The sequence below is a fragment of the Anopheles merus genome, chromosome 3R (assembly GCF_017562075.2).
Source record: "Anopheles merus strain MAF chromosome 3R, AmerM5.1, whole genome shotgun sequence".
Classification (NCBI taxonomy): Eukaryota; Metazoa; Arthropoda; class Insecta; order Diptera; family Culicidae; genus Anopheles; species Anopheles merus.
The window spans coordinates 30,737,830-30,764,103 of record NC_054084.1 but is presented as its reverse complement, the minus strand read 5'-3'; the positions used below and the strand labels follow the sequence as shown (position 1 = coordinate 30,764,103).

The following is a 26,274-nucleotide window of genomic DNA, read 5'->3' as shown; positions in this document are numbered from 1 at the left end:
ACGGAAGAATACAAACGAAACACTGCAAGCACTGGCCGGTGAATAATCAAGCGAGACTTAAAATTCAATGTTTGAGCTGGGTTGCGCAAAAAGCCTTGGTGAAAACGTACTGTGCAAGACCATTTTTCATTCATTCAGTTTTGCGATGTCAGTAATTTGAGGGTAAACGATTGCAGCCTCGGGGTGCGCGGGAACATTCTACCAGCAAAAGGAAATGGTGGGCGGTGGGTTTCCTTACTACTGGCTGGATATTATTTGGGGAAAATTGAAAATGGACACTTTCATCATCGTTATCACTCCGCCAGCTGGTCGAATGGCCCCCAAAGACAGTTTTGTCATCCGGCCGAACGATGACGGTCTTCAAAAGCAGCAGAATATTAAAATCTCATTGCAGTCGGCCAAGTCCTGTGATACATACAAAGCACAGAGAGATGTAGCACATGAAAAGCCGTCATCATAAGTAAACAACAGTCCAACTCAGGGCCAGCCCGACGTATTTCGATAGAGATGGTAACAAAGTTTTTTGCTTAACATTATTTTTTGTCGCTTTCTTTTCCCAATTTTTGACTTGTTTTGTGGTGACGAGTGAACGCAGATGTTCCCCCTCATTGTGGTGCTGTATTGTTGATGATTTTTGGTTGTTTGTTTTTCTTTTTTTATTATAAGTTTAAAAGTTTTACACCATCTAGCTGAGGGATCTTATACACGGAAAGAAAAAAAAATGAAGGGAACGTCTAATTCTTTCCGTCGTTACGACTCGTGCTTGAATGAGGTAAAGAGGCGGGCATTTATTTGAATTGTTGCGGCACCCGGTACGCGTACTGGCTTTTGGCTCCTACACCAAGCAGGAAACTTTTGCACCCCGCCCCTCCTTTGGGCAAAGGAAAGCTGACACGAGAGACGGTGCAGAAAAGTAACATGGGTTTGACTATAATTCATGGCTTTCGGGAAAACTTGAAATGGCTGAAAGTTGTAACAATGTGTCGGATTGAAACCGGCTGAGATGGTCTTACAAATTGGGCACGAATTGAAATAACTTTCAACCGTGTGATGTGTTTTTATTGCACACTGTTTGTTTTGTTGCGCATTCAATGGTTCCATGAATTGGCTATTGTTTAAGAATTGTTCATGTGAAAAGATTTCGTAGTAAGATTTGCGGTGACGAGTCTATTTTATGTGTTTAAATTAAATTGCAACAAAATTCCATTCCCCTCTCTATCTTCAAACACTGCCGCTTAAAGAGGACGTTTTTCGCATACCCCGTTCAAGATTCTTCAGCATAACTCGCATTCTTGATGAACCTAGCAGATTTTCGACCCGTGTGCCGAAACTGTCCCCCCGGAAAGCACTTGTGAAGGCTGCTCAGCCAGTATTAACAAGCCACGTAGGTACACCGGCTGGACACATTGATTCGCCATTCACTTTCGTCCCATTCACAAAAGGCCCAACAAAATTGGTCTCTCCAACCTTACACCAATAGAAAAAGGGAATCACGTCTACTCCCATTCAAGTCCAATCTTGTTTAACTTATCGATCATCAGACCATATTACACTCTCTCTTCCTATCTTTTCCCTGTAAGGTTGTTAAGATGGCGTCGAGTGGGGTTTTTGGTCGAGTTTCTCTGTATCGCACTTTGTTTGGCATATTAAATTTACGTTACCCAATGTGGCCGCTGCCGGTTACGGATAGCAAGGGTGCTTTTGTCAATTTATTTGTCGTCCCATTTTTGCGCTGAAAGCCGTTGCAAAAGCATTGCGGCAGTGTGTGAAGCCTTTTTGAGGTGGAGCTCGTTTGAACCCAGGTCAGGTTTTTGTGTGGAACGGAGTTGGGCCAACGCACAGTCTGTCGTACGGTTCGGTGAACGATGGGTATCGTTGGTTGTAGTAAGGTGATTTTTATTGCTACTTTATTGCTAAGAAATGCACTGGCACTATGAATTGTAGGCTTATGATTTATTAAAATGATTTGTTATTTACTATTTGCCTCGAAGTCTGCAATCTGTATATCAGTGTATTAAAAGTAGCACATTGCTTTGAGATTTGCATACTTTGGGGCGCTTATTGGTATAACATGTTATCAATTGGATATGTCGTTTAAAATTGTGTTTTTAAGTCACTACAACTACTTTATTTAAAACGTAATAAAACAATCTGCAATTATACAACATCCTTTTGTCATTTTAATGAGGTGTGAAGATGTTGAGAAGTTAATAAGCACCTCCATTTGCAGGGAACTTTAGCTTAGAGGGCACCAAAAATGACACCTCACGCTTTTTTTATATTTATTGTGTAAAGCCTGACTTATCTTAAATGACCTGCCGTTGGGCAACACCAACAGACCAATAGACACTACTTCCCCGACACTCATTTATGAGCCTTACAGTTCGGAAGAAATATCGCACACACACACCGAACAAGAGCGGAACAAGAGCAGGGCAATAGACGGTAGACATCACGTGCCGAAGGTTCAATTGCTTGTCCATTAACATTCTCGCACCGTGACAGTCCAGAAACGCGATGCACGGCCACGGACAACACGCCAACACAAAGGTATCACACGCACACGCTGTCCATGATGGGGCGGTCATGTCGATAAAATATAGTTCCATAGTTTCGGGGAAGAGCTCCTGCTCCTCCGATCATCATCCAATTGATAGACCCGTCCCGCTCCCTCCCCGTTGGGATGCGTAGTCAATTTCGAGCTTTCACTCGAAAGGTTGGCAGTGTGTGGAAGATGACAGCAAATACAATCTCGTTTTAACGATTCCTTTTTTTTCTTCGCTTCGGAAACCGTCCTCTTAGCAGAAGTGACGTGCAAGAAAATATTCCAAATAACGCGAAGCGTGTGTTCTGCGAGGAACGTGCGTAAGCTGTAATGTCATGAGCTGCCGTAAAAGAAGATTCAATGCCATGAATGATTAGGCATAAACGGTTGCGAATGAAAATTGGAACGTGAGACGCAGACTCCCGATGCCCCGGTAGATTCCTTCCCCACTCAACACTCAATGAAACTTCCTTTAGCATCCAGCGCACGGAACGGAAAACATCTGTAAGTACTTAATAGGACGGCGTAAGAGTAGGATTTGTTGTTTTGTAACTACTTACTCGAAGAAAGAATGAGCTCTCAGGCGGCCAGCACCCTCGTGCGGTCGATAAAAAGTGTCTCATGAACACGTTAGGCTGCCACGCAAAGGCGCATTAAGCGATTATCGTCTTGGGGGTGTGCAGTGGATAACATTTATGTTCATAAACATGTAAGCTGAGGATTAGTAGGGGATTATTCGGCTTCATTGAGTGTTATTATTGGCGAGAAAGAATACTTACCTCTCGAGAGGATTGTCATAGGACCGAAGAAGTAAGCAGAGGGAAGTACTTTAATACGATATAAACGTCGTACTGTTTGCATACTTTTAGGCGTTTCTAAGTACAAAGCAAACAGACAATATTTCATTGCATTGAAAACACAAAAAAACGATATTTTACTTCAGCTTGAATTCTCATCTTTCACTCGGATGAAAATGATAGTTGGTCTTCGGGTGCAGAATTGGTTTCAAAGGTTAGAGCACATTCTGCCTCTTTCTACGAGCAATCAAAAATTAAGATCAGCAAAAGTACAGTAAACGGTTTCAACATTACACTTTACCCTTGCAGCAGTATTGAGCATGATCATTGACAGTGCAACAAGAACCTCATTCATTCATGATAGAAAAGGCACAGGGCAAGCAGTGGTCACTGCCAGGGCACATCACTCGGACCACTGTTTGTCTATTACCGAGCTTCGCTGATAGCAATCGGTCACTATGATACACAAACAAATGAGAACGGTGCCGTGTGTTTGTACATTGGCAATTTTCATTTCATCTCTTACTCTTACCATTTACATCGAAATGGAAAATGAGAAACCCAGGGTTCCTGGGTTTGTTAGAACGAACACCAACTGCACTGCTGATTGGAACACGGGGCAAGACGACACCATTGTTTGGTATTCTGCAGCAGCCGCAAAGTCGTATCTAGCGCTTCAGTGCAGCAGCCGGCAAGCTGTTGACATTTTCCATCTCACGTCTTCAGGCTGGCATCCGGTGGAGCAACCGGATCGGAAAACTTTGAACCCTCGCCCCCCCCCCCCCCCATGCGCTACGGCTGCAGTTCTAGTTAGTGTTCTAAGCTCGAAGCAAAACAACACGGCTGGTAGCGCGCAGTGTAATAGAAAATCTGCCGCACGTTCTGCCACAGCCCCACAAAACAATACCACAAAACCGGTCCGGTCCAACCGGTCCACGGTTCGGTAAAGCAATAAACTTTTCCAACAACGGTTCCGGTGTCGATCGGATCGTAAAATTGGACCTTGCGGAGGGAGACAGCGGGCGGCAATGGGACAAAAAATAATTTCCTTCCTCTCAAGCTCGAGCTTGATTCTCGGGCGCTGGCACAGAAAGCCTCGAACCCGTTCCCCGGCATCCGGATAATCCTGCTCCGTCACGGCCGAGCCGATACTGTTGACTAAAACTTTGATCATAAACATCGTTCACAGGTTTTGCCAAAGCTTTTTCACGCGGTAGAAAATGTCCTTTACTTTCTTCTCAGCCCAGAATGGGTGGAAAAGTTTGCTGCCCAATGCGAGGAACGGGGAAGCGATGTGCTTCCCGTGCAAACGTTCATTGCACAGGAAAGGAAGGGCGATTGAAGCGGAAAAACTTTCCAAGCAACATACCGTTGATTTTCCTGTGGACGGAAATGACAATACAATATACCCGGGAAATGCGGGATAGTTGTGTTGCATTGCAACTTCGGTTCGATCAGTTCGGTGCGCTATGTGCTGTGATTTGGTGCTGATACGCTTTGCTACTGTTCTAGGCGGGGGTTTAGCTACTTTTACTTTACCACTGTTATGATGGTTTTACCCATTTCTTACCCTGAATTGGTAATAAAATCTTGGGCTGTGGTTACTTTTTGAAACCGGAACTCTGCCCTCAGTTATCGAACAATCTCGTAGAAGGAGCGCAGAGTGTTAAAGGAAAGAAAACAAAAACTTCTCAAATCAGCAACGGGTTGGCGGTGAAACAAAGGATCGTAATTGATCGTAAACGAAACTAATAAATTGTGGGTTTTTATTTTGTAGCACATTTGCGGTTGAAAAAGGGGTTTGCATGCTGTTGCAGGCTAAATTGCAAAACCCAACGTAAAGTTCAGGTAAAAGTAGAAAGGCGACTTTTGGCGCTACTTTTCATGCTGCACTTCTTTTTCACTAGAACACCCAAACAATAAGGGTAATTTAGCGAACGGTTTGTTTCTTCAGAACTCATATTACAAAACGTATGACCCTTTTACTACAGGAAGTGAAGTGTTCCCTTTGCCCACTTCCAACGAACGAAGCAAATTCTCAGGCAAATGGATGACACACGATGAATAATGCGTACGATCATTTTGTAAAGCGGAAGTCATTTTTTCACATTTACCTGAATCCATCCAGTTCGCCTGAAAACTGGTACGACACTCCACCGAAAGCGTCTGACCCAGCTGAAAGGCGCACGGGACTATACGAGCAGTAAAAAGGGGTTAACATATATCATAGCTGACTTTAAACGACCAAGAAAAAACATGAATCATGATGCGTTACTAAGGAAATGGTTTGCTTCTGGAAACCATGAAACCATGTGCAATGTGACATAAGAAATATGAAGGGAACCGGAAAAGGATACATAATGCGAATGCTGCGGAGCAGCTGAGCAGAAGTAGACAAGAAAAAAAAATAGACTACGAACAACTACCTGCTTCGCTACCTATCGCACCTGAAAGAATGATAAATAGTAGCGCCATAACGAAGACGTCCGATCTGTCCTTTCTGGCCGGGCGCGAATAAGAACCTGCAGAGAAGCAGCAAGCAAGCAAACGGACCTCAAGAATACCTTGCCGTTCAAGACGTTTCCTGTGTTTTTTGTTGATATTATTGCTTCCTTCTTGCTTCTTGTTGAGCCCAACCCAAGCAGGGAGGGAAAATAAAAATGACAAACTTGTCGCAAGAAACCAAATGACAAATCGAATCCTTTTGCTGGGTTTGAATCAATGATAAGATACCTGAGCGCGATCCGAACAGCTCCCTTTTGTGCCACCATGGTCCGGATGGTCCAGCAAAAACGATGTAATATTATTTTCGCAACATTTTCCATTCTTTCCTAGTTGCCTGGTTGGTTTCCGATTTCCGAACGCAGCACGGCAGCCCGTTCTGTGGGTGATATCTTCCTTTTTGGCCTGCGCGAGGGCAACGGAAGGAAAATTGATTCCTGTTGAAAAATAGCTTGGACTTTTATTTACCCCGTGATGTTGTTTCTGTGGGCTGCTAGAAGGGTACAGTGGCTGGTGGAAAAATGTTTGCTATTATTTCGTATACAGACCCGCCAGAGAACAAATCAGCGCCATAATCTTTATTGCAATCGTTATATTGGGTATCTTTATTTGTTTCGGATTTTCAACGATGATTTTTTTTCTAGGTGATTTCATGCAGTAGACATTAGGGCGATGTATTTTGAAACATATTGTAATTGAGTTTGTAAACACGTTTTAAATGGATATTTGTATGTTAGAATGGTAAATTTTCAGAAAAAAATATTGTTTTGTGCTTTTGTGCTTTAAATTCAGTCATCAGATTTCAAGAGCTAAACTGTTCCATTGCAGCATTAAAATGCACCCTTTGTTTCCATTATTGCATACTTTGAGGCGCTTTTACTTCGAAGCTTATGGGCTTTTTCGTTTTAAGTTAAAAACTCATTGGGTATACTTTTTTATGGACTTATCTCATCAGAACTGATCAAATTTCTGTTTTGTTCTCCAACCAAATTACAACCTAACTCCCATCTGGTAAATAACGTAATCGCTACTCGATTTATCCCGCATCTGCACGCTTAAAGCATATTGATCCATCAGCACAATGGCGGCCGAAGTAAATAAAACCACTATCGTGAGCTACTGCCGCCTCGCACAGCCTTGCTGGTTGCGTATTTGCGATAACAATCGTGCATAATTTTCCATTACTTTTTATGTGTACCGCCGAGTTCCCATTATACGAACAACACTATCTCAGCAATCAGCGTGCACTGCAATTTTGCCGTTTTGGGTATGTAGGTAGGGAAGGAAAAAAGGGCGGCACAGTAATAGTTCACGGTGCAATAAAACAGCCATTATCACTTTGTCTGGCAATGGCCGAATCTATTCCGACTGGTTCGGTCAGGCGAGACGGACTAATATCCGGCCACTATTTGATTTGGGGCGTTGTGTTTGTGTGTACAGAACGAAAACTTAACGACTTAAAGCATTCTCCATACCATCATCATGGTCAAACGTAGGGTGAATCTACTTGACCGACTGGGGCTGGTGAATGAACTCTCGAAAGGAAAAACCAAAACAATACTGCGTGCCTAGCATGTGTAAAAGCTTGCGCTTATTGTTTACTTAAGCTTCCTCTCCTTAAAGCTCTCGCAAGTCGGTAACTCATCCACAGTCACTCGGAGGGGAAAAGGCACTCACAGTCGACGAAACGAAGCAACCCTGACCGTATGCGGAAAGCTCATAAAATGGCGCGCTATTTTGTTGGTCGATTATGGGGGGAAATAATGATTTTCTCTCCCACTTCATTGCTACGACACGTTCTCCCGCTCTCCCGTTGATAAACGCGGCAGTCGGAGAGGTTCGAATTGCCTCCATCACTACCCGCTCAGCGGGCAACGATGACGACTCCTGATGATGATGTTGATGATGGTGGATTTCAGCTGAGCGGGCCTCAATGTGCTCGTGCTCATTCCTCAAGTGTTCGTCCTTTTTCGATCTGGCCCGTTCCGTTCCGCTCGGGGCAGGATCAGTGTTTCCCGCTCACGCTCGACACGACTCGCTGTTGCTTTGGTAGCGCGAGGAGGAAGTCGTTTCCTTGTGCGGCCCCGTACGGCCTACTGCAAAGCCGTGCCCGCTGCAGGACTGCCAGTTAATTTCTACATCTCGTGCGATGCTGAGCACGGGTTCGCGTCAAGTGCCACTTGGTTCTAGTCGTGGAAACGCGTGTTGCAACTGACGATTTCTGTGGGATTTTTTATAATTGGATATGAAGCTACAGTGTTGTGCTGTGTGCAATAAAAGTGCATAGAAGTGAAGAGGTGGTGCAAACGGTGTGCATTATAAGTTTTAAAATGATGTTTTGTGATTCTATGGCTTGTAGCGGTGAAATGAATTGACGTGAAAATTGTTTGCAACAAGATTGGTTTCGTGCAAAGATCAGTGTGGGATGGAAGTTTGTTAGATAATCTTGTGTCAGCATTTACCATCATAAGAAATTTATATCAAATAGGTCAAAAAGTTCTTTGAAATGCTCAACCAGTAAATATTACAGTTGATTGTAAGCTTGTTCCATCTAAAATTTTCTTTAAAATATACCGTAAATAACGTACAGTAAAACCCAGCTTCCAATAATGCTGCTCCTTTGTGCCGGACACACTATCAACTGGGTCATAAAACGCAGCTGCCAGCAAGAAACGGTGACCTTTGCTGCCCTAATGCTGTCAACAGCAATGAGCGAACTGTTAGTCCTGCTTACCGGTGCAGGGTGAGGTGCTGAGGGGTCCCATTGATATTTGAAACACACGTGAAACACGAACGAAAGGATATTGGAACTGTTCAACGCCGGGACCACCACACTGCCGTACGCCACGATACGGCTACGGACTGAAGCGAAGGTGTCCGGTGTCAATTTATCATTTCGAAAAAGTTTCTCCATTCGCCAGCAGCCACGTTGGAGTGACCCAAAGTTGCAGACAAGAGTGGGCAACTTTCACCAAACACCTGCAACTATCGATCGGGCGAAAGTATGCGATGACCCATCGTCGAGAGCGATCGGAAGCTTGGTGAAGTGTGTGAAAGGGCGCATCTTAAAAATTGTAGTTTTATGTCGCAGAAAGAAGGAAGAAAGAATGGCGACGACCGTTCTTCACGAGCAACGAAGCGATATAAAAAGAATATGTTTTCGACTTTTCGAAACAAGACAGTGTCAGATTAAACTTTTTACATTGTTGTGTCGCAAATAGATTGTGGAACATCGGCGTGACTATTTTTTTCTGGGTCGTTTTTGCGATAATCTTGTTATTACTCCAGACGAAATGGCACGCCGTAGGACATATTATTGTTCGCACTGTAACAAATTATTGGCCTAAATAAGATGGTATTGATCCGACCTTTGCATAACTACAGGATGATGTCTTGCAGATTGCATACATTACTAACACTGAGAATAAACGGGTAGCATTCCAATATGTACCTATAATTATTGCAGCAAAAAATCCAGTTGCATACAAGCCGTTTTCTAATTAGTATGATAACATCAACGCCCATTACTGGTGGTTGATATTTTTAGAATGCCTTCAATTTTGCAATCCAGACATAGAATGTACCCAAAGAGAATGCTTTCCTTAAGAGCTTTATCATTATTTTTACCTTTAATGTGGGTTGCTGTCTGGTCCGGACATGGGTTATAATCCTTCGACCTTGCATAGTTAGCGAGCCCTCTTCAATCGTTTGTTTGACTTGCTGTTTTGTTCTTGAAGAGGTTCCATTATGTTTTTTTTTTGTCATCTTCGGCAAAGCGGATTTCGATGTTCGAAAAACACCCAATTAAACGCAGACATTTTTTCCTGGGGACGTGTTTGTACGGAGCTTGAAGCTTAAACTGTCACCATCAGGATATATATTTTTAAGTTCATGGCATTTCATTTGGGGGCTGTTGAGGCGGCCTTTTTGAAATTTTAAAGTGTATTGCATTTTTAAACAAATCACCTGTGGACATGAGGCTGTGGCCTATAGTTCATGTACGCCAAAGAAGAGCGATAACAAAATCCCCAAATCTTAAATATTTATCAAACACGCTCCCAAACAGCGTTCTTTTTTATGTTGAAAGGTACGTCACAAGCAAGCCTCTATGCCTCTTTTGCGACAAAACAAACCCAACCCATGGTCGGTACGCGTTTGTATGTATGGGCTCAGGCTCCTCGGGCTAGTTGGAACTGAAAAATTAAAACCCCCCGAAAAGCAACGGTCTGGTATCTAATGAAGTCCCATTATTGTTGGGCTATGGGAACAAAATTCAATTACCGAAGGCCCCCACATTGCTTTTGTCACGATGGCATTGTGCGGCCAAAACTGCAGACACATGGCGAGCGTACCAGCAGCCCCATCCCCAAGCAAGCCGGAAAGTGCTTACGTGCTAATGTTTCGATGGGCATAAACCTGCCGAATGCGTAAAGATCCTTTCACGACGATATGGCTTATCTTTTACTGCTGAAATGTTTGAGAGTACGTCTGGGCTAAAAAGAAGCAGCTGCCTGTTTTTATTGCCCTGCCGAACGAGAAAAAGGGCCACGAATCGAACGCGTGCAATAATCATACTTACGTGTTAAGTGAGTGTTTCGCCCCGCGAACGTGAAGCGCCCTAACGATGGATCAAATATTGATATCTTCCCGGTGATCTTTTGATCGGTGGCCCCGGCTGCACCCACACAGAACGACAGGCATATTGAAACAATATGCCCAGTTTGGCCGGCTTCTCCAACCCGGCCACCGTAGTCTCCATCACGCCAGCAAGTCAGTTTAATCTCGTTCCGGAGAATGAAGCCTTTTTTCCTCGCTACTGCACCGCTCGAGCAGCACCGAGTGGTGATAAAACTCATGTCCCAGGTGCTGCCCAGGTTAAAATTGGCTTCTGCCCGGGGGCCCTAGCCTCAAACGCAACAGTTTCGCTGAAAATCCCGGTTATCTGTGCTGCACGAATTTGGCACTGATGGAAATGGGAGGATTTCCGGAAGCCAGTGATAGCGCTTCATCGGAAAGAGATTGAAATTGCCGATATCGCAATAAAGCCGCACCGACGGAGGCAGAACCGTGCGCGCGCGAGATGGGCTTTCGCAAAGCGTTTAATCGCGTGGCTTTCCTTTATTTTTATGAATCGATGGGTTATTGATGAAAAAATAGAAACGTTGATAGGAGTTGAAACGTGGAGCTTATGCTGTGAAGTTTTTAAAACTGAAATCGAATATGTGATCAAAACTGTTTACTTATTTATTCATAGAATCATTTACGTGCATTCATTCATAGAACATTTAATGCACGTTGCAAAAAGGGGATTGCCCTGTCTTATTTTGCAGAAAGTAATATTCACGCAGATAGTTGAGCTATGTATATTGCATAATGTCAGGCGTTGTCCGTTGTGCAAACGGTTGCATACTTTCAGGCAAAACTTACGTCGACACTGCAACTAACGCCTGACATCTCTTCAATCATAACAATTTGGATTGCAAATTGCTACATTATTAGAGTTTTGAGTTTAAATGTTGTAATAATAACATTTAATAAAACACGATTTTAGCGTCTTTCAATAAAAAGTACTTAAATTTCCTGTCGTTTTATCGCTGAAACGTTATAAATCAGCATACTTTACTCTATTTATTACACATTGATTGACTTGTGTGAAAACTTTGAACCAATTTGATTAACATACCCATTCCCGCAATCTCAAACATGCCATCTTTCCCAGTAAGAAGCATCGTCGTAGGCTTAACCAACCAGAAAAACCGGTTCACCGGCAAACAAATCCATTTCGTTTCGAGCTTTACAATCGACTTGCTTGCCAAGTGTATCCCTTGTGGAGCATTTTGTGCGAAAAAATCACACACCCACACACGCACAGATCAATGGAGCCAACGCCACATCCATCCATCATCGAGGGGACCCGTCGGTGGAACCTGCCTGCAAAGCCCAGTTTACTGGGTTGGTTTAGGATTCTGACGGGCCGCGGGATCTAGAATATCCGCTGTATTTGATTTTGGAACGCTACGCAAGGGCGCGGCAGGCGTCTGGAGATGGGATTTGGGGTATGGAAAATCTTTAAAAGAAAACGAACGGGAAGAGCCACGGTTCATTGTAACCGTGTAACGAGAATCGGTCTCGGCGAGATATGCGCGATTGATTGAACATTTGGCGAAGAGTGACAGCACCAAGCACAGGCACAAAGAGTGAGTCGACGAACACAACCCAGACTCAGACGCCTTTAAGGACAGCTGTATTCTTAAATTGTAAATTGTAAAGCTGAGGATTAAATTGTTACTTGCCTGGAAGGAAGGCATTCTTTAAAGAGATGAGGCTTTTTTTAATCCCAACTTTATTTTGAAAATTAAGGAAAAAAGTTAACCATTGACAGCGTATTGTGATTGATACCTTTTTGTCGAACGAAATCGCCAACAAAAGAATGGCATCTAATCTCACATGTTTTATGAAACATATGCCATTATGTTCATCTTTCTTAGCTGACTTAACAAAGGAGAGAAGAAAAAAAAACGCACACATCTTTTCCACAAATAAATTCCTCGAACGCAGCACATTTACTGTACCGGTTTTACAACAATGCGAGCAAAAGGAAATAAAGGTCCACCAAGGAAATCGTCTGCAGCTCGTACGTTTGAAGGGATAAGCTCGGCTTGCCGGAATTTTTGCGTTGGATCAATAAACCCCCGGCCGTGAAATTCTACGGAAAAGCTTCGACCGACCGGAAAGAATGAACACACACACACACACACACACACACACACACACACACACACACACACACACACACACACACACACACACACACACACACACACACACACACACACACACACACACAATTCTAAGCATTCGGTGCCTCCTGCCCCCGAAAGCCGGTCGAAGCGCGCGTTGGGATGTGAATTAACTTCATTTCGGTACGGTTTTGGGATTTGATGGGTTTGGCCAATCCTTTTCCATGGTTTTTCTTCCACGCGCGCCTCACCCGAAGCAAGCATGAATGCGAACAGTGAAACACACAGAAACTAACTAGCCAATGATTGAGAAGCCAGAGTGCCAGAGGGATAGAGTGTTCATGGGGAGGGGTTGGGAAACAAAACAAAACAGCTACACCATACCGGCAGGGCTTTGCAAGGGTGTGTTTCCTTTGCGCACCGGATCCTCCGGTTGCGAAAGGCTCAAAGTGAATCCCCCGAACAGGAGTTTCTGTAAACCTTTGGCCGCTTCCTCTCACCGGTGCGCCAATGCGCCGGACATTGGTGAATGAAGTGTTGTACGAGCCCCTAGCCTGGGAAGATTATGAGGGATGCTTTCGTGCAGTTTCGAGCGCCCAAAGCTCTTTGGTGTGCTGACCAGGGGAGGAGCGTAGCAGCAGGGAAGCTTCTTTGTAAATGGAAAAGTTTCTTTCGATTTTTAAAAGATTGTTTCTTTTCATTGGTTTGGTTGGTAGGTTTGGTTGCTTGCGCGAGAGAGCTTAATCAATTCGGCCATTTTTTAAAAGTGTTGTAAAACTTCAACCGGAAATAACCATGCCTGCAATTTTTTATCGAAGTAATAGATGGCTTAGGATGCTGTAAGCCAAGGCTTCAATGCCTGTAGGGCACTTTCTTGCGTTTGCCACAGCTTCCGTACAATATGCTTGGATTCGATCAAAGATAATTTTTAAATTTTGATCCATCCCTTGGCTCAACCGTCAGCTATTCCACCTATAAAGTAACTTTTTACAACAAAAACCCATCTGCTGCTTTCAAGGACAAAAGCAGCGAAAAAATCAATAATTGCCATCATTAGCTGTGCACGCGTGTGTTGCTTTCCAACCTGTCGCAACCGGTGAAATTCCTCAAGGTGTCGGCATCTTGTGGTTTCTTTTTCCGCAACATTAGCCACCGCGTGGCAAGCTTACATTCTGAAATAGGATACCCTGGTAACGGAGCAGAAGGTGAAGAACGACAAAAAAACAAACCGGCAGGCAACAGCTCTTAAGCTCACTCGCTACCGTAAAGAGCCCCAGCGCTGACGCGTCCCTTGAAAGAAGGAAACATTCCACCTCACACGCGGATGAAGATAATTATTTCCCCTTCTTGGCTGGTTCCTCCATTCTCGGCGCTCGCTGTCGTGCTATTTGGAGAAGATTGTTTCTCTTGCGCTGCGTCAAGTCAGTCACTCGTGTGTACATCGCTCCGCTCGACAACAATGCTCCGTGTGACGGTGATTTGACGCATACAATTAAGCCTTTGTTTAGCTTATGAGCTGAAACCGCGAAGGAAGAAAATCGCAGGGATCCACCATAATAGATGGTACGGTATGGCTCCAGCCTTCACCGATGCATTTGCATTTGGTTCGAGTTCGGTTTGCTAAGGTCGGTTACTATTATTTCCTTCGCCCCGCATGCAGTATGAGGAAGTGGGAATAGTAATGCATGAGGTACGTTTAATCGCACAGGTGATTCCACTGGTACGACCTGTGGTATTGCTGGGCTGCTACGCAAGACAGCAAGGTACTAAGCTTTGTTTTGTCATTGTCATCTCTGGCTTGTATGTGTATTGTAGCAGTGTCGAATCGAGTCTCTCATTACGGTGTGCGCTGGTGTGCATCGGAATAAACATGAATCTGTCTGTCTTTGGGCTAGCTGTGTCCATGTATGCTTACCATCGAGACAAGGTCTGCGCGGTGTTCAACCGAATGTAAATTTGTAGGTTACGGTGTCTCACTGGTTGTGTATGGAATGGAACAAAATGAAAAGAAAAGGGAAACTACTTGTACGGCAATGGTAACATAGTAATTTTGAAGTACTAGATGTATACATTTAGGCGTATTCAATTTTGGCCATACGTAGAGAACGCCTGAATGTATGCAATGCAAATAAACAACTTCTTGCTTTATTGGGTTTTCGATGGATATGGTCAACACTAGTGTTTGTGCTGGACATGTAAAGCATGACAAGAAGTATAATAACATTCAAATATACAATAGTGTACAATATACAAAAATAAACAAAAATTATGCAGTTTTAAAAGTAATTTTTGTTTTCGTCCTTAAAGATTATTAAGCCTCTTTCATACCTAATGTTCGCAAACTCTTTACAACCGTTTCCTTTCAAACTGTTTCCCTAAGGTTTCCAAGACGATCTCCGAAAACGACTTGGATCAAACTTTCACCCCATAGACTCAGTGGACAGGAAACTCTACAAAGCCAAGCTTCTAACAATCACGGCTTGGAATGTTCAAAAACATCTCGTAAACTCCTCCGGGAGAAGGCAAACCAACTCACTGTACTAACCTTTTCATGCCGTTGTGGTGTCGACCATTGTACTCGTCTAAACCTTATCTTGTTACTGAATTTGCATTCCCGGAGGTGTTGGTGTGTGTGTGTGTCTGTGAACTATCCATTTTCCACACCCAGATCTGCGGGACAATCGACACTCAAAGCTCGTTACTCGAACTTTATCCTCGGGTGGCTAGCCCCATGTACGTGCACACATCATCCGTTGCCAATGAGCTGGTAACCAGATTCACGTAACTAGCAATTCCCCGTATGTAAACATGCTGTTCTCCCTCCCAACACACACACACACACGAACTCGACTGCTCATGCCTGAGTCAATATTACGAGCAATGGTTCAACAAGTGAACCTTCATTTTTGATGCAATCAGCACACACTTATACATGCAAAAAATGGAACAAAGCTGACCCGATACGAGCCAGCTGAGAGTTTAGGCAAACATTTGATTAGGATTCGTTCCCGAGCCGGCATTGATTGTCGTGCGCTAGCGTATTGACTTTTTGCCCTGCTCGCTCCACTCACTTTTACACTCCCCCGAGAGAAGCGACGGTGTTGCAAGAGTAATATTTTGCTCTTTTTGTGCACTCGTTTTTAACATTGCCAATTGACCCATTCTTATGAATTCTCTGTTACCTTATTTGCCATTTTCCAGCTTTTATATGCAAACCTATAGTGATTGCTTTTCCTTTTTTTCTATTTCCTGTTTGTTATTTCATTTCTTTTTCTCCATTTTGAATGTCTGAATAAAGCTTTCAAAACACTATCAACAATGATCAATCTCGCAACTGTCCACAATTTGTTTTATCCACTGGTTAAATCCACTGCCCAGCAACGTGATTTGAATCCATTTCAATAAAACTTTCTCCTGTTAACACGCTTCCAATCTACAAAATGATTTTAGTGATTTTTTTTCTATTTCAGTCCATTTTGTCTCCAGATGGAGAGCTTGAACCCCGGCAGACCACCGTAGCCATCTAATGACTTAATGGATGTAAAATAATTCAAGAGCTCAACACAAAAAAAAACACCGTGTCAGATTTGTGATCAAACACGAAACTTTCTCCATTCATTCTGAAGCATGCATTTTTTTGTTCCCTCAAAAAGTTCAACCCCAAAAGGTGACCGAAAGCCTTGGAAGTTCAGAAGAGAAAAACGTGGAGAAGAGCTTGGAAAAATGAATTTAATGGTTGATTGATTTTTCGCCCACCTTTTCCTTTTATCCCGCCAGAGCTGCTCGGAACGAGATTCACCAGCAAGTGTTTTTAAATCAAGCCCACAACCCACCCGCAGATACACACAGAACCCAAATGCTGTAGGTGGTTTTCCGTGGAAATTTACCGCAAAAAATGGAAAACAAAAATAATGAGTCTTAAATCTACTCACTGCTGTTGTGGGTGCTCCTTCTGGTGCCATCAAGCTAAGCCGGGTCCGGACTGTTTACCGACCAGTTTGATGCTTAACCAACCTTTCTGTCACCACTGCTGATGGCGAGCAAAATAAAATACAAAAACCAGCACGAGGCGTCATACAGCCTCATAACCTCATAACCTTGTCGGACAGTGGCGCTGACAATGGTGCTGGCAGCGACCACTCATTGCTTCCCATTTGTCACTGTCTGTCACACCCGGGGACGTTCGGAGTGTTCCGGGCGCTTTTCACCTTTTGCCTGTTGCCTTCCTCTCTGCGTCCATTTTCCGTTCGCAACCGTTAGCATCATTCTCATCCGGGCGAAAATGGTCTGGCTAAAGCGCCAATCTAGTTTTCGGTCAGCTGTTTGGCGTTGAATTTGCATTGTTCTCGAGAGAGAAAAGAAAGGTGACGAAAAAAAAAGTATGATTGCTACACCCGTTCGGCCCTATTACTTCCGGCGCATGGGGCCGGCCCCTTTTTGCCGCTCTTTAGCAAGCTTACCTCAATATCGTCTTATCACTCACGGTTTCTGGCCTCACCCGCTCTTACACGCTATCCCTCTGTCCCGTCTCTTCCAGCTGTCTGGCGGGCCTGTCAGTCGCGCAAGGGCACGAAGAATAACATAACATTTTTATTCTATCGTTAGCTTTCCGGTGCTGGCTTGGAGAATGCCGCCGGCGCTTGTGGGAATAGTGTCATATCGTTATCAGAGCTGACATTAATTTGATGACATCCTTTTGCAGCGGGCGGACAAACGAGCGCCAACCCAACAGGGGGAAAGGAAAAAGCTCGTGCTTCCTCATTCTTTTTCTATATCTCTCTCGCTCTCTCCTTTCTTCACACACACAAACAATGGGACCTAGCCACCAAATAGGGAAAGGCAACGGTTCCGGTCCCATGCGCTTCGCTACCGGCACGACAACCGGAAACATGATGCGCTCGTAATGATGGATATTTTTACTTCCGCCAAGCTAATGGATGTGAAAGGCACGCGAAGGGAACACACAATGAGAGCTTGGAGGAGGCTGGATGGTATGAAACTGGAGCGTGGGGTTGTGGGGGCGGGCTTATAGATGCAAAATAAAATTTTCATATCCATGCCCGTGTGCGCGTGATGAAGGGAAATGGAATGAACAACCATTTGTGTATCTTTGGCCGAGGGCGATACCAAATGCTGAAAATATAAAAAAATCACTCAAACAAAACATCAATGCTGAGACGAATGTTGGAGCTTTTTTTTCTAATTAAATTATCTATTGTAAGCATAACTCAACGCTAAATTTGCTTCAAATTCTAAACCCACGTTGCAACATACTATAATAATTGTTTTTTAAAAACTATATCAGCAAGACAGGTTTGCTGAGTTGTTTTTTTTATATTCAGCTTCGAGCTTTCTCCTCTCTAAATTGTTCATGACAGCTGGCTTCCCTTCGGCTTAAAATATTGTAGAGAATAACAATTAAAAAACCCACAACACTTGTAATCCAGTGGTGAAAGTAAGCCTAACCTATGCAGTTTGTTTGATTCTCTCTCTCTCTCTCTCTCTCTCTCTCTCTCTCTCTCTCTATCTCTCTATCTCTCTCTCTCCCTCTCTCTCTATCTTGGAACTAACTAGAGACTCATGCTTCATGAAGATACTTTTTTTCTGCACATTGCATACCTCTAGGGGTACGTTAAGCGGTTCTGCTGCTGCCAGTTGGTACAGCTGCTGTCGAAAACATTTGCACTGCTCGAACGATTCATATTTTAATGAACGAAACGAAATGGAACGGACCGAGGTAACGAACTGAGCAACAACAAAAAAAACAAGATCCCTTGGCATTAAATCGGATTCTAAAAATAATCATTCATACGTGCTTTTGTCAGGCATGTTGTATACGTTTTGCTTGGTGAAGTAGCATGTATGGTTGTTTTTCTTCAATGCGGCTTCACAACACCAATTAAAGTGACAAATATTTTGATTCGATTGTTTGGCTTGTCCCCAGCAGCTTCACTGTCTAGTTTGAAAGCTGTATCGTTCGAAATTGGCAATTAAAGGTTCAAAGTTGAATATCAAGTAATAAAGTATGTTACTTTATTATTTGAATTATTCACAATGATAATTAATGTTTTTCTGTGTATGTCATGTTTTTAAGAATATTATAAGTTGATGAATATTTCAAACAGTTAAACAATGTTTTTATTTATTATGTTTTGTATTCCACAGACATAGAAAGTTGTTCAAATCAGCTCATTTTCATTTATCATTGCAAGACATTCTGTATTTAATTATGCCCTAAATAGCAAAACATAACACGCCTAATCCGTGTATCCCAAACTTAGATTCCCGTATGAAAGCTGCTAAATCAAGTGAACAATAGAATCCACCCAGAACTTCTCGTTGAAAAAGCAATATTGAAATATTTTCCTAAACAAACCTCGCTCGCTTTAGACGCCCTCCTCCAGCGCAGCTCCAGAATTGTGCGATGAATGGACAAAAGCTTTCCACGGTAATGAAGGAATTCAGCACCATTTGGCAGGATTCATCACCTCCAGGAAAGATTCACAAAGCGCTCGCAAAACAACCATGCTTCATGGTGGAACACACACTCTAACACAAACACACTCACACACACATTGACAGCACTACGCCACCGCAGTGAAGCAGCAAATGCAGCAAGCCGGCACCACACTCTAGTGCGGTCCTTTTTATGTTCACTTCACTTCAGCGGCGCTGGTTAGCCCCTGGGCGGACTTCACACCGATGGCGCGATTTGCTGGAATTTGTACTCCCTTCGGCCCTAGCGGTACCCCGCTGTACGTGTACTTCCTGCGTAGTCGGGGGACAGCCAGCCCGATGTTTTATGCAGCTGTTGAGAGCAGTTTAAGGGAAGTGAAATGTCGACTCCTGCTCCCGATGTTCTCATCCCCTTCTTGGTTGGGCCTGAACTTGGGTATGCCAAGTCCGGTGTCAAATGCAACCCATTACAAATGATAACGGAGGGGCGAAGCAACAGAGAGGTAGTTGGTTGATGGCTGGTATTGGAAAGATTTATTTGTGCTGTGTGTTGTCGCTTCCCTGTTTTTATTAACGGACTGGGGACAATGCGTTCTTTCGAGCATGCGGCAGTGGCGTTGCTTCTAAACAGTGACGCTTGATCGAAATGATTTGAAATGAAAATATACATTCTAATAGAAAAATGTGAAGATTAAACTATTTGAATATATTAACAATAAATCTCTGGTAACGATTTAAAAGAAACAAATGCCTTTCGGGTCAATTGTGTCAAATTTATACGCCTAATTGCATACCTTTAGGCGAATCAGAATAATTTATTTGTAACTTTTGCATACTTTTAGGCGTGTTAACAGTATAAAACTGCACTCTTCGCTTGCAAAGTTTTAACAATTTAAGCTTTGCTATTCGATAAATTGAATGTTTGATAGATATGTAAAAACATCCTTTCATCTCATGGTATATTACGATAGATTATTATGTGTTGCCGTTTTGCCCGATTTTACATTTTGCTTTAACTCTCCATTTCCTGGAAGATTATAATCCAAACAGAGCAACACATTCAATTTATATATTCCTGCAACAAACATCGTGCCACTCTCCACCTTATCGTGTGTTTTAACTTTCGAGGCTCCAAGAAAACATGGACGATAATTTGCTCGCTTTGGCCAAAAGTTTGAGTTCAAAAGTTTTCATCTGCAATCATGTTCCTGTTTTGCGAGGAAAACGCAAAAAAGCCAACCAACGCTGGGGAGCGTTATTTTCCCTTCATAAACATGCAAATTGTTATCTCGATCGTTCGTTGCTATTGCTGTTCTTCTGCCAGAGCAGATGCAAAATATTTCTCCCCTTTTGTTTTCCATCTCTCCCAGTTTTGATGCGTTTAGCCTGGGCGCGGAGTGGTGAACGTTCGTTGGCGCAAGCTACATTTCGGTGTTTGATTTATTAGCTGCCCGAAAAAGTGGTCCACCAGCACGAAGAGTATAGAGTCGCTTGTTTATGTACCGCTTTTGGACTTGAGTTTTGCGTACCGTGGAGAAAAGGATGAGGATTGTAGAAAAAAAAACACAATTTCAAACCTCACTCCATTGCACGCCAAATATTTCTGCTAAACTTGTTTAGCAAAGTATGTTCATTCGAGGGAATAATGAGGCGGTAAAAAGTTGAATGGATGGAAAACGATAACAACACGAGTATTATACAATTTATTACAACCACAAGCTAGCTAGACCAGCCTTTATTACACCACTACAGTATTGAGTGCATCAGACGATCAACAAACAGAACCGGCTTTTGCTGTCAGCGTCATATTTGCCCAGAAAAAAAAAAACATCCACCGAAAGCAGACAACTCGACTTGGATCAACTTCCGGAGCAAACACGCATGTGTGTACGCCCACAAGCACAAACAACACAGAACAGCAGCCCATGGCAAGCGATCAGAATAACCATAGAGGACGGCAGAAAACGAGCAATCACACATTTGTCGGTTCGGTTGTCTGACGCTGACAGCGGAACCGAAAAATTGCTCATGTTCTGCCAGAAGTGCTTCCGCGCGCGCGACAGTTGTCCACAACCGAACAACCAGTTGAGTCTGACTGGCTGACTGTGTATGTGTGTCTGTGTGTCCATTGGCCAACAGCACCGACAACAGCACTCTAATTGATCCACTTTGGCCAAGTGCCTCGCTGACAGACGGAAAGACATGCGTTCTGTGTCCTTTGCACACTACAGGGAAATGCTATTGGCCCTGCCATTTCCTCCCAGCCTTCCGAAGTATCACTTTCGGGCGGTTTAGATGGTTTGTATTGGCGATTTGGACTCCGAAATGGTTTTATGGTAGTGAGTTGTATGAAGCTGGCGAGGGGGTTTTCAGGGTTTATTGAATTAAGTTATAGTTTCATTCGAAAGATTGTACACACTCAACTTCTCTCTGCATGCAGACTCATTTTATTAAAAGCACGTTACAATTATTCCACCATTGCATCGCCCGAAAATAGCTCCACCATGCTCCCAGCAATGTACTGCTGCGAAACGATCTGCTCCGTTAGCGAGCTTCTAGCAGCCCGTACGGTGCGAGGGGTGCAGCATCGTTCAGCGTCATGTTAACATGTTCCAGGAAGTGGAATCACTAACATTCGGCCTCGCTCGTTGCTGAAAGCGAGCCAATTTCGTAGCTCGTTCGTTATCCCTCTCGGCACCGGCCACCGACTGGCCAGCGAAACTGATCGTATACACGGATCCGGTTGGCATCACTTCGTGTTGCTGGTTGCTGTTCGTACTACTGACGCTCTTTCCTCCCTTAAAGGCAACTGTGTAACTTTCGATTGTGTTCAGGCGACGCGAGTCACCGTGCGGGGCAAGAAGTCACACAAGTTAACATTTCACTGCGTTGTTCGTTTGCGATGAGCATTGTTTCGGGTTGTGCTACGTTTCCTCGAGGCGCTACGTCAAACTCTCGCTGAAGTTGGGACGCGTTTCCTCGAGACCGGACGTCGAAACGAGATGAGCTTCGCTGCGTTGGTATGGTGTCTTTTGCGCACCGTGCATCATTGTATAATGGCTCCAAGGATAGTGTAACAGGCACTAGATTGGGGTGTTTCCATCCCGCGAATCCAATCAATGCTCTGCACAATACAAGATTGCTTTCCGCCCAGTCCACGGAGTAGTGAGGAAGGAGTCGGTGAGATTTATTCACCACAAACGACATCTTAGTTTCATCCAAAATTCCCTATTGAACCATGATTTCAGGAAGAAAAATGTTTAAAAACAAATGTAAACGCATACAAATGGTGCAAAGCAATGTCAATTGCATAGTCGTATGCGTATTTCATATTAAATTGTATAATTTGAGTCGCATTCTTATGCAAATCGATGAAAAACTAACTTCCATGCATACTATTGTTAACAAATACGAAATTTACAATACATATATGCCCCAGGCTCTCTCCGGTCCGTCTAGTAAGAGATATTCTGAGTGAAACTAAGAAATACTGTGCCAATCATCATAAAAGAATGTGACAACGTAATGTGACCACTTCGCATCATCCACAAAGTGTATGTGTGCTTACTCTGCGAGTGTCTACTTAAAGGCTGTCTAGCAGTAGCGATAAAATGTGAATAAGAATAACGTACAGTCAACCTGTGCAAAAGAAAGCATGTGAGAAAGATGCAAAAATCGATGTTAATGGTGCTCGGGACGATCACTGCAGTGTCTACCGTGGTACAGCGACCATTCCTCCCATGCGTCCGTAATGGGTCTGGATTTACTGCGTGACCAGCATTACTTGCCGTCGCGCCGGATGCCACCAGTGAAAATCGTAGCCGTAATAAAAGCATCGTGTTGCGTGTCCGCGTGCCTCACGGGGGGCTGGTAGTTTGGGCGCGTGTTCAGTACGTACAGTAGTGGGTAGGGGGTAAGGGTAAGCGAGTATTAGCGACACGCGTACTGGTAGTGCCCACGCGACGACATGTTGGCCATGCACCATATGACACCGGTGGAAGTTACCCAAATCTCCAACCTGCACACGGTGAGTTTGAAGTTGGGTACTGTATTTTCCCGAGCAGTGGAAGCACGTTCAAGATTTTCCCACACGGTTATAAACCTCAGAAGTACATAAACAAGTCTACAATACATTCTTACTGTTACCAGCGGTGATGATACAGCTGGTATTAATGAATAGGATAAGAAAACAATTGCATACGAGCTGCAAATACAGCTTGGAGTTTACCCAACTGGGCCAGAGTTACTTACAATTTGTAAATGCCTGACGGGAGCATCAAGGGTTGAGCAACTATGTTTGCCCTCTGATTCGGCAACCTTTCAAGCAAGGTAACAAACAACATGGGAATCTAATTAAAACTGCTCCTAGTCCTACCACCCTATCAACATCCATCACGCTCTGAAAGCTTTCCACACTCATACACACACCCACAAACACATACACATTGTATACAAACACTCGTTGCCAACGAACGTGAACATTTTCCGAGATGTTAATGATGTTGTTGGGTTTTGATGTTGGGATGTAGAAAAAACAAAAACTAAATCAAGTTCACTCATTTGGCAATCCTGAAGAGCTGCCTACATTCGGGCGCAGCAGTGTTTCGGGTGCCATTCACAAGTTTGCATAGCCTACTGTCGGGCGCACAACCGTTCAGCATTAGCGGTTTCATCTATTTTCATTAGTGTGTTGAGCTCGGGTTGATAAGCTCGGTGTGGGTAAACAAAATCTAGAATCCTTTTTTATGCGCACACTTACGAACTAATTTACAGCACATTCATCAACCTTTTTGTGACATGCAGTGTTTAAAAAAAAGGTTTTTTTCTATTACAAAATCGTCCCTGGAACTACTTTTTCACATCGGCCCATCCCGCAACGCCTACTGGCTTATCTTAATCGACACAGTTGAAACATGATGGAAACAGGACAAATCACTTTGGTTTTTAGCTTTACCTTCGTGGAACTTGGGATATATTTTTAAACAAGCCTAGGCCAATCGATGTGGAGCAAAAGTGATAGCAACTCGCTTTAAGTTTTGCGTCACAACATTGGATACTTAAAACGCCTAAAATTAGGCTTGCTTGATGACAAATCCTCCTATATGTGTGTTTTAAGAGCAGTATGCATATGAAGAAACGTAGTACAGATCGTTTTGTTAACAACTAAGAAGAATAAACATTAATTTCACTATTGATATGGTCTTTATGCAGCATAAAATATTAACAATTCTCGCCCTGCTATGAAAAACAAATATGCTTTTGGTTTTACACAAATCTTCAAAACATTTATTAGATAAACGGCTTCTTCTTTATACTTTAATTCCTTAAAATTTTGCTAGCCTCAAACATATTCCCCTCCACAACAGGTGGAAGGCCAAACACACACATGCACATACACACCGATGCGGGAGCTGTGAGAAGCATTTTAATTAAACTTTGGAACCTTCTGGTGCGCTGAGACTAACCCACCTATTATTTGTGCCCATGCTGTGCCCTATTATGACATAAAGGAACAGGCGGTGGCATACTACTACTACCCGTTTTACTACATGCATGAATTTCACTGTCTGCACAATTCGGGTGCATTGCGGAATGCGATCAAGGAGGGGAGAAGGATACTGTACGTGTGAGTGCGCAAACGATCGCTGTGGGTTAGAGGTTTTGGTTTAAGCAATTAGAATAATTAAAATGGTCCGAACCGGAAACCACGGGCTGTGCAGGTTGCGGCGGTTTTAAAAGGCTGTAAAGTAGGTAGAAAACATTTCGTTATTTCAACTTTTAGTAGAGAAATCTAACGCAAAAAGAAACCTTTTTGGAGTGAAAAAAAAAACTTGTCGTAAACTCCAGCAGAGTTTACTTTGCCATCACATACATCACAAGTTTGTATGTAAATTATTCCTTTAGAGCAGGCAGAGAAGACGACTATTAGTTTCTGCTGAATAATTATCAACGTTCAGCGTTTGCCATGACCTACCCACTGCGTGTTTCGAATTTTGGCGGCGTCTGTCTGCTCGTGGCGTTTATTATGTAAATTGTTTAATTTAGTATCCTTTGACCCGTGGTAATACGGCGCTCCTTTACGTCTCTCTCTCTCTCTCTCTCTCTCTCTCTCTCTCTCTCTCTCTCTCTCTCTCTTTATCCAAGGGGTGATTTCACGAACCGACGAGAGGGTGAATTAATTTAGGTCTCGGCTCGCTAGACGCACAATTTATCGCCCCGCGGAGATCCAGACAGTACATCGGCCGTAAAATCGATATCGATCGATTAGCAGAGCGTGCCCCGGGTTGTGGCCGGCAGGTTGACCGGAAGGTTTATTGCCCTACCCGAACGGATCAACACCAAACACCGCCAAATGTAAGCCGTGTAGTGTATTGGAAATAAGCTGGCTGAGCTGGCTTACCGTGCGATATTAAGATACGATTAGACGTGTGCGCACGGACATTATGTGTGTACACGAAATTGAACCTCATTGGGTCAAAAATGGAATCAAGCAACATAGAGCCGCTCCTGTTTGATTGTCGTGACATATTGCGAGTCACGCATCACGAGGTTCATACAGCGTACAACTACATTTGTGATCTACTCGCTGGTTGTAAGTTATGAATATTAATAAACTTACCCGCCGCAGATCGAAATAGTAGCGAAACCATCTTCCCTAGAAGCGACCATCGACGGGGCGTAGGTCTCGGTATCGAATTCATTCCATTCCGTCTTCTCCATCCCCTTATCAATCCCATGCAACCGTTTCCAGAATGGCTCGGAACGACACAATGGCCGTCGTGGAATTAAATTCACCAGCGCATGTAAACGGCACGAGCGCTGCCGATAGAATTTTAATGAGTTTCTAGGCCGGAAACGCTCTCACGGTGTGGGTAGGTGTGGGGTGTCACGTTTGGTTGTTTGAGTTGCCGCTAGTATCGCTCACTGCTGCCGGTGCAAATTATTAATATATTATTCAGGGCCTACGGGGAAGCGAAGCGCCCACTGGGGTTGGCACGCTTAAAAGTTGTACGGATGCGCACCCGGAGCTTTGCGTTTTTCGTATGCATTTTGCTACGGAGATGAACATGGGGAGGAGTTGATTTTTATGGTTCAGGTGTACAGATGCAGTGGGCGTTACACCGACTGGTAGAGTCGTACATTTGAATGATACGATTGTTCAGCCTAAATAGTGCAGCAAACACATGGGAAATGGAACTTTCCCGTAACAATAACCATACCGTTGATATGTCTA

At 43.6% G+C, this 26,274-nt stretch overlaps 1 protein-coding gene across 7 annotated transcripts in view; it reads left to right on the top strand.

The window, feature by feature from the left end:
• LOC121596209 overlaps positions 1-26,274 on the top strand; it is a 66,534-nt gene that overhangs the window by 24,044 nt on the left and 16,216 nt on the right. The window contains exons 1-3 of one of the 7 annotated variants that reach the window (XM_041920955.1): positions 7,840-8,067; positions 8,204-8,332; positions 22,480-23,067. The exons of 1 other annotated variant lie outside the window; for it this stretch is intronic. In XM_041920955.1, the coding sequence (XP_041776889.1) occupies positions 23,008-23,067 (60 nt within the window). In that variant the 5' untranslated portion in view covers positions 7,840-8,067; positions 8,204-8,332; positions 22,480-23,007. 5 more of the 7 variants (XM_041920954.1, XM_041920951.1, XM_041920953.1 and 2 more) reach the window with 5 other exon arrangements.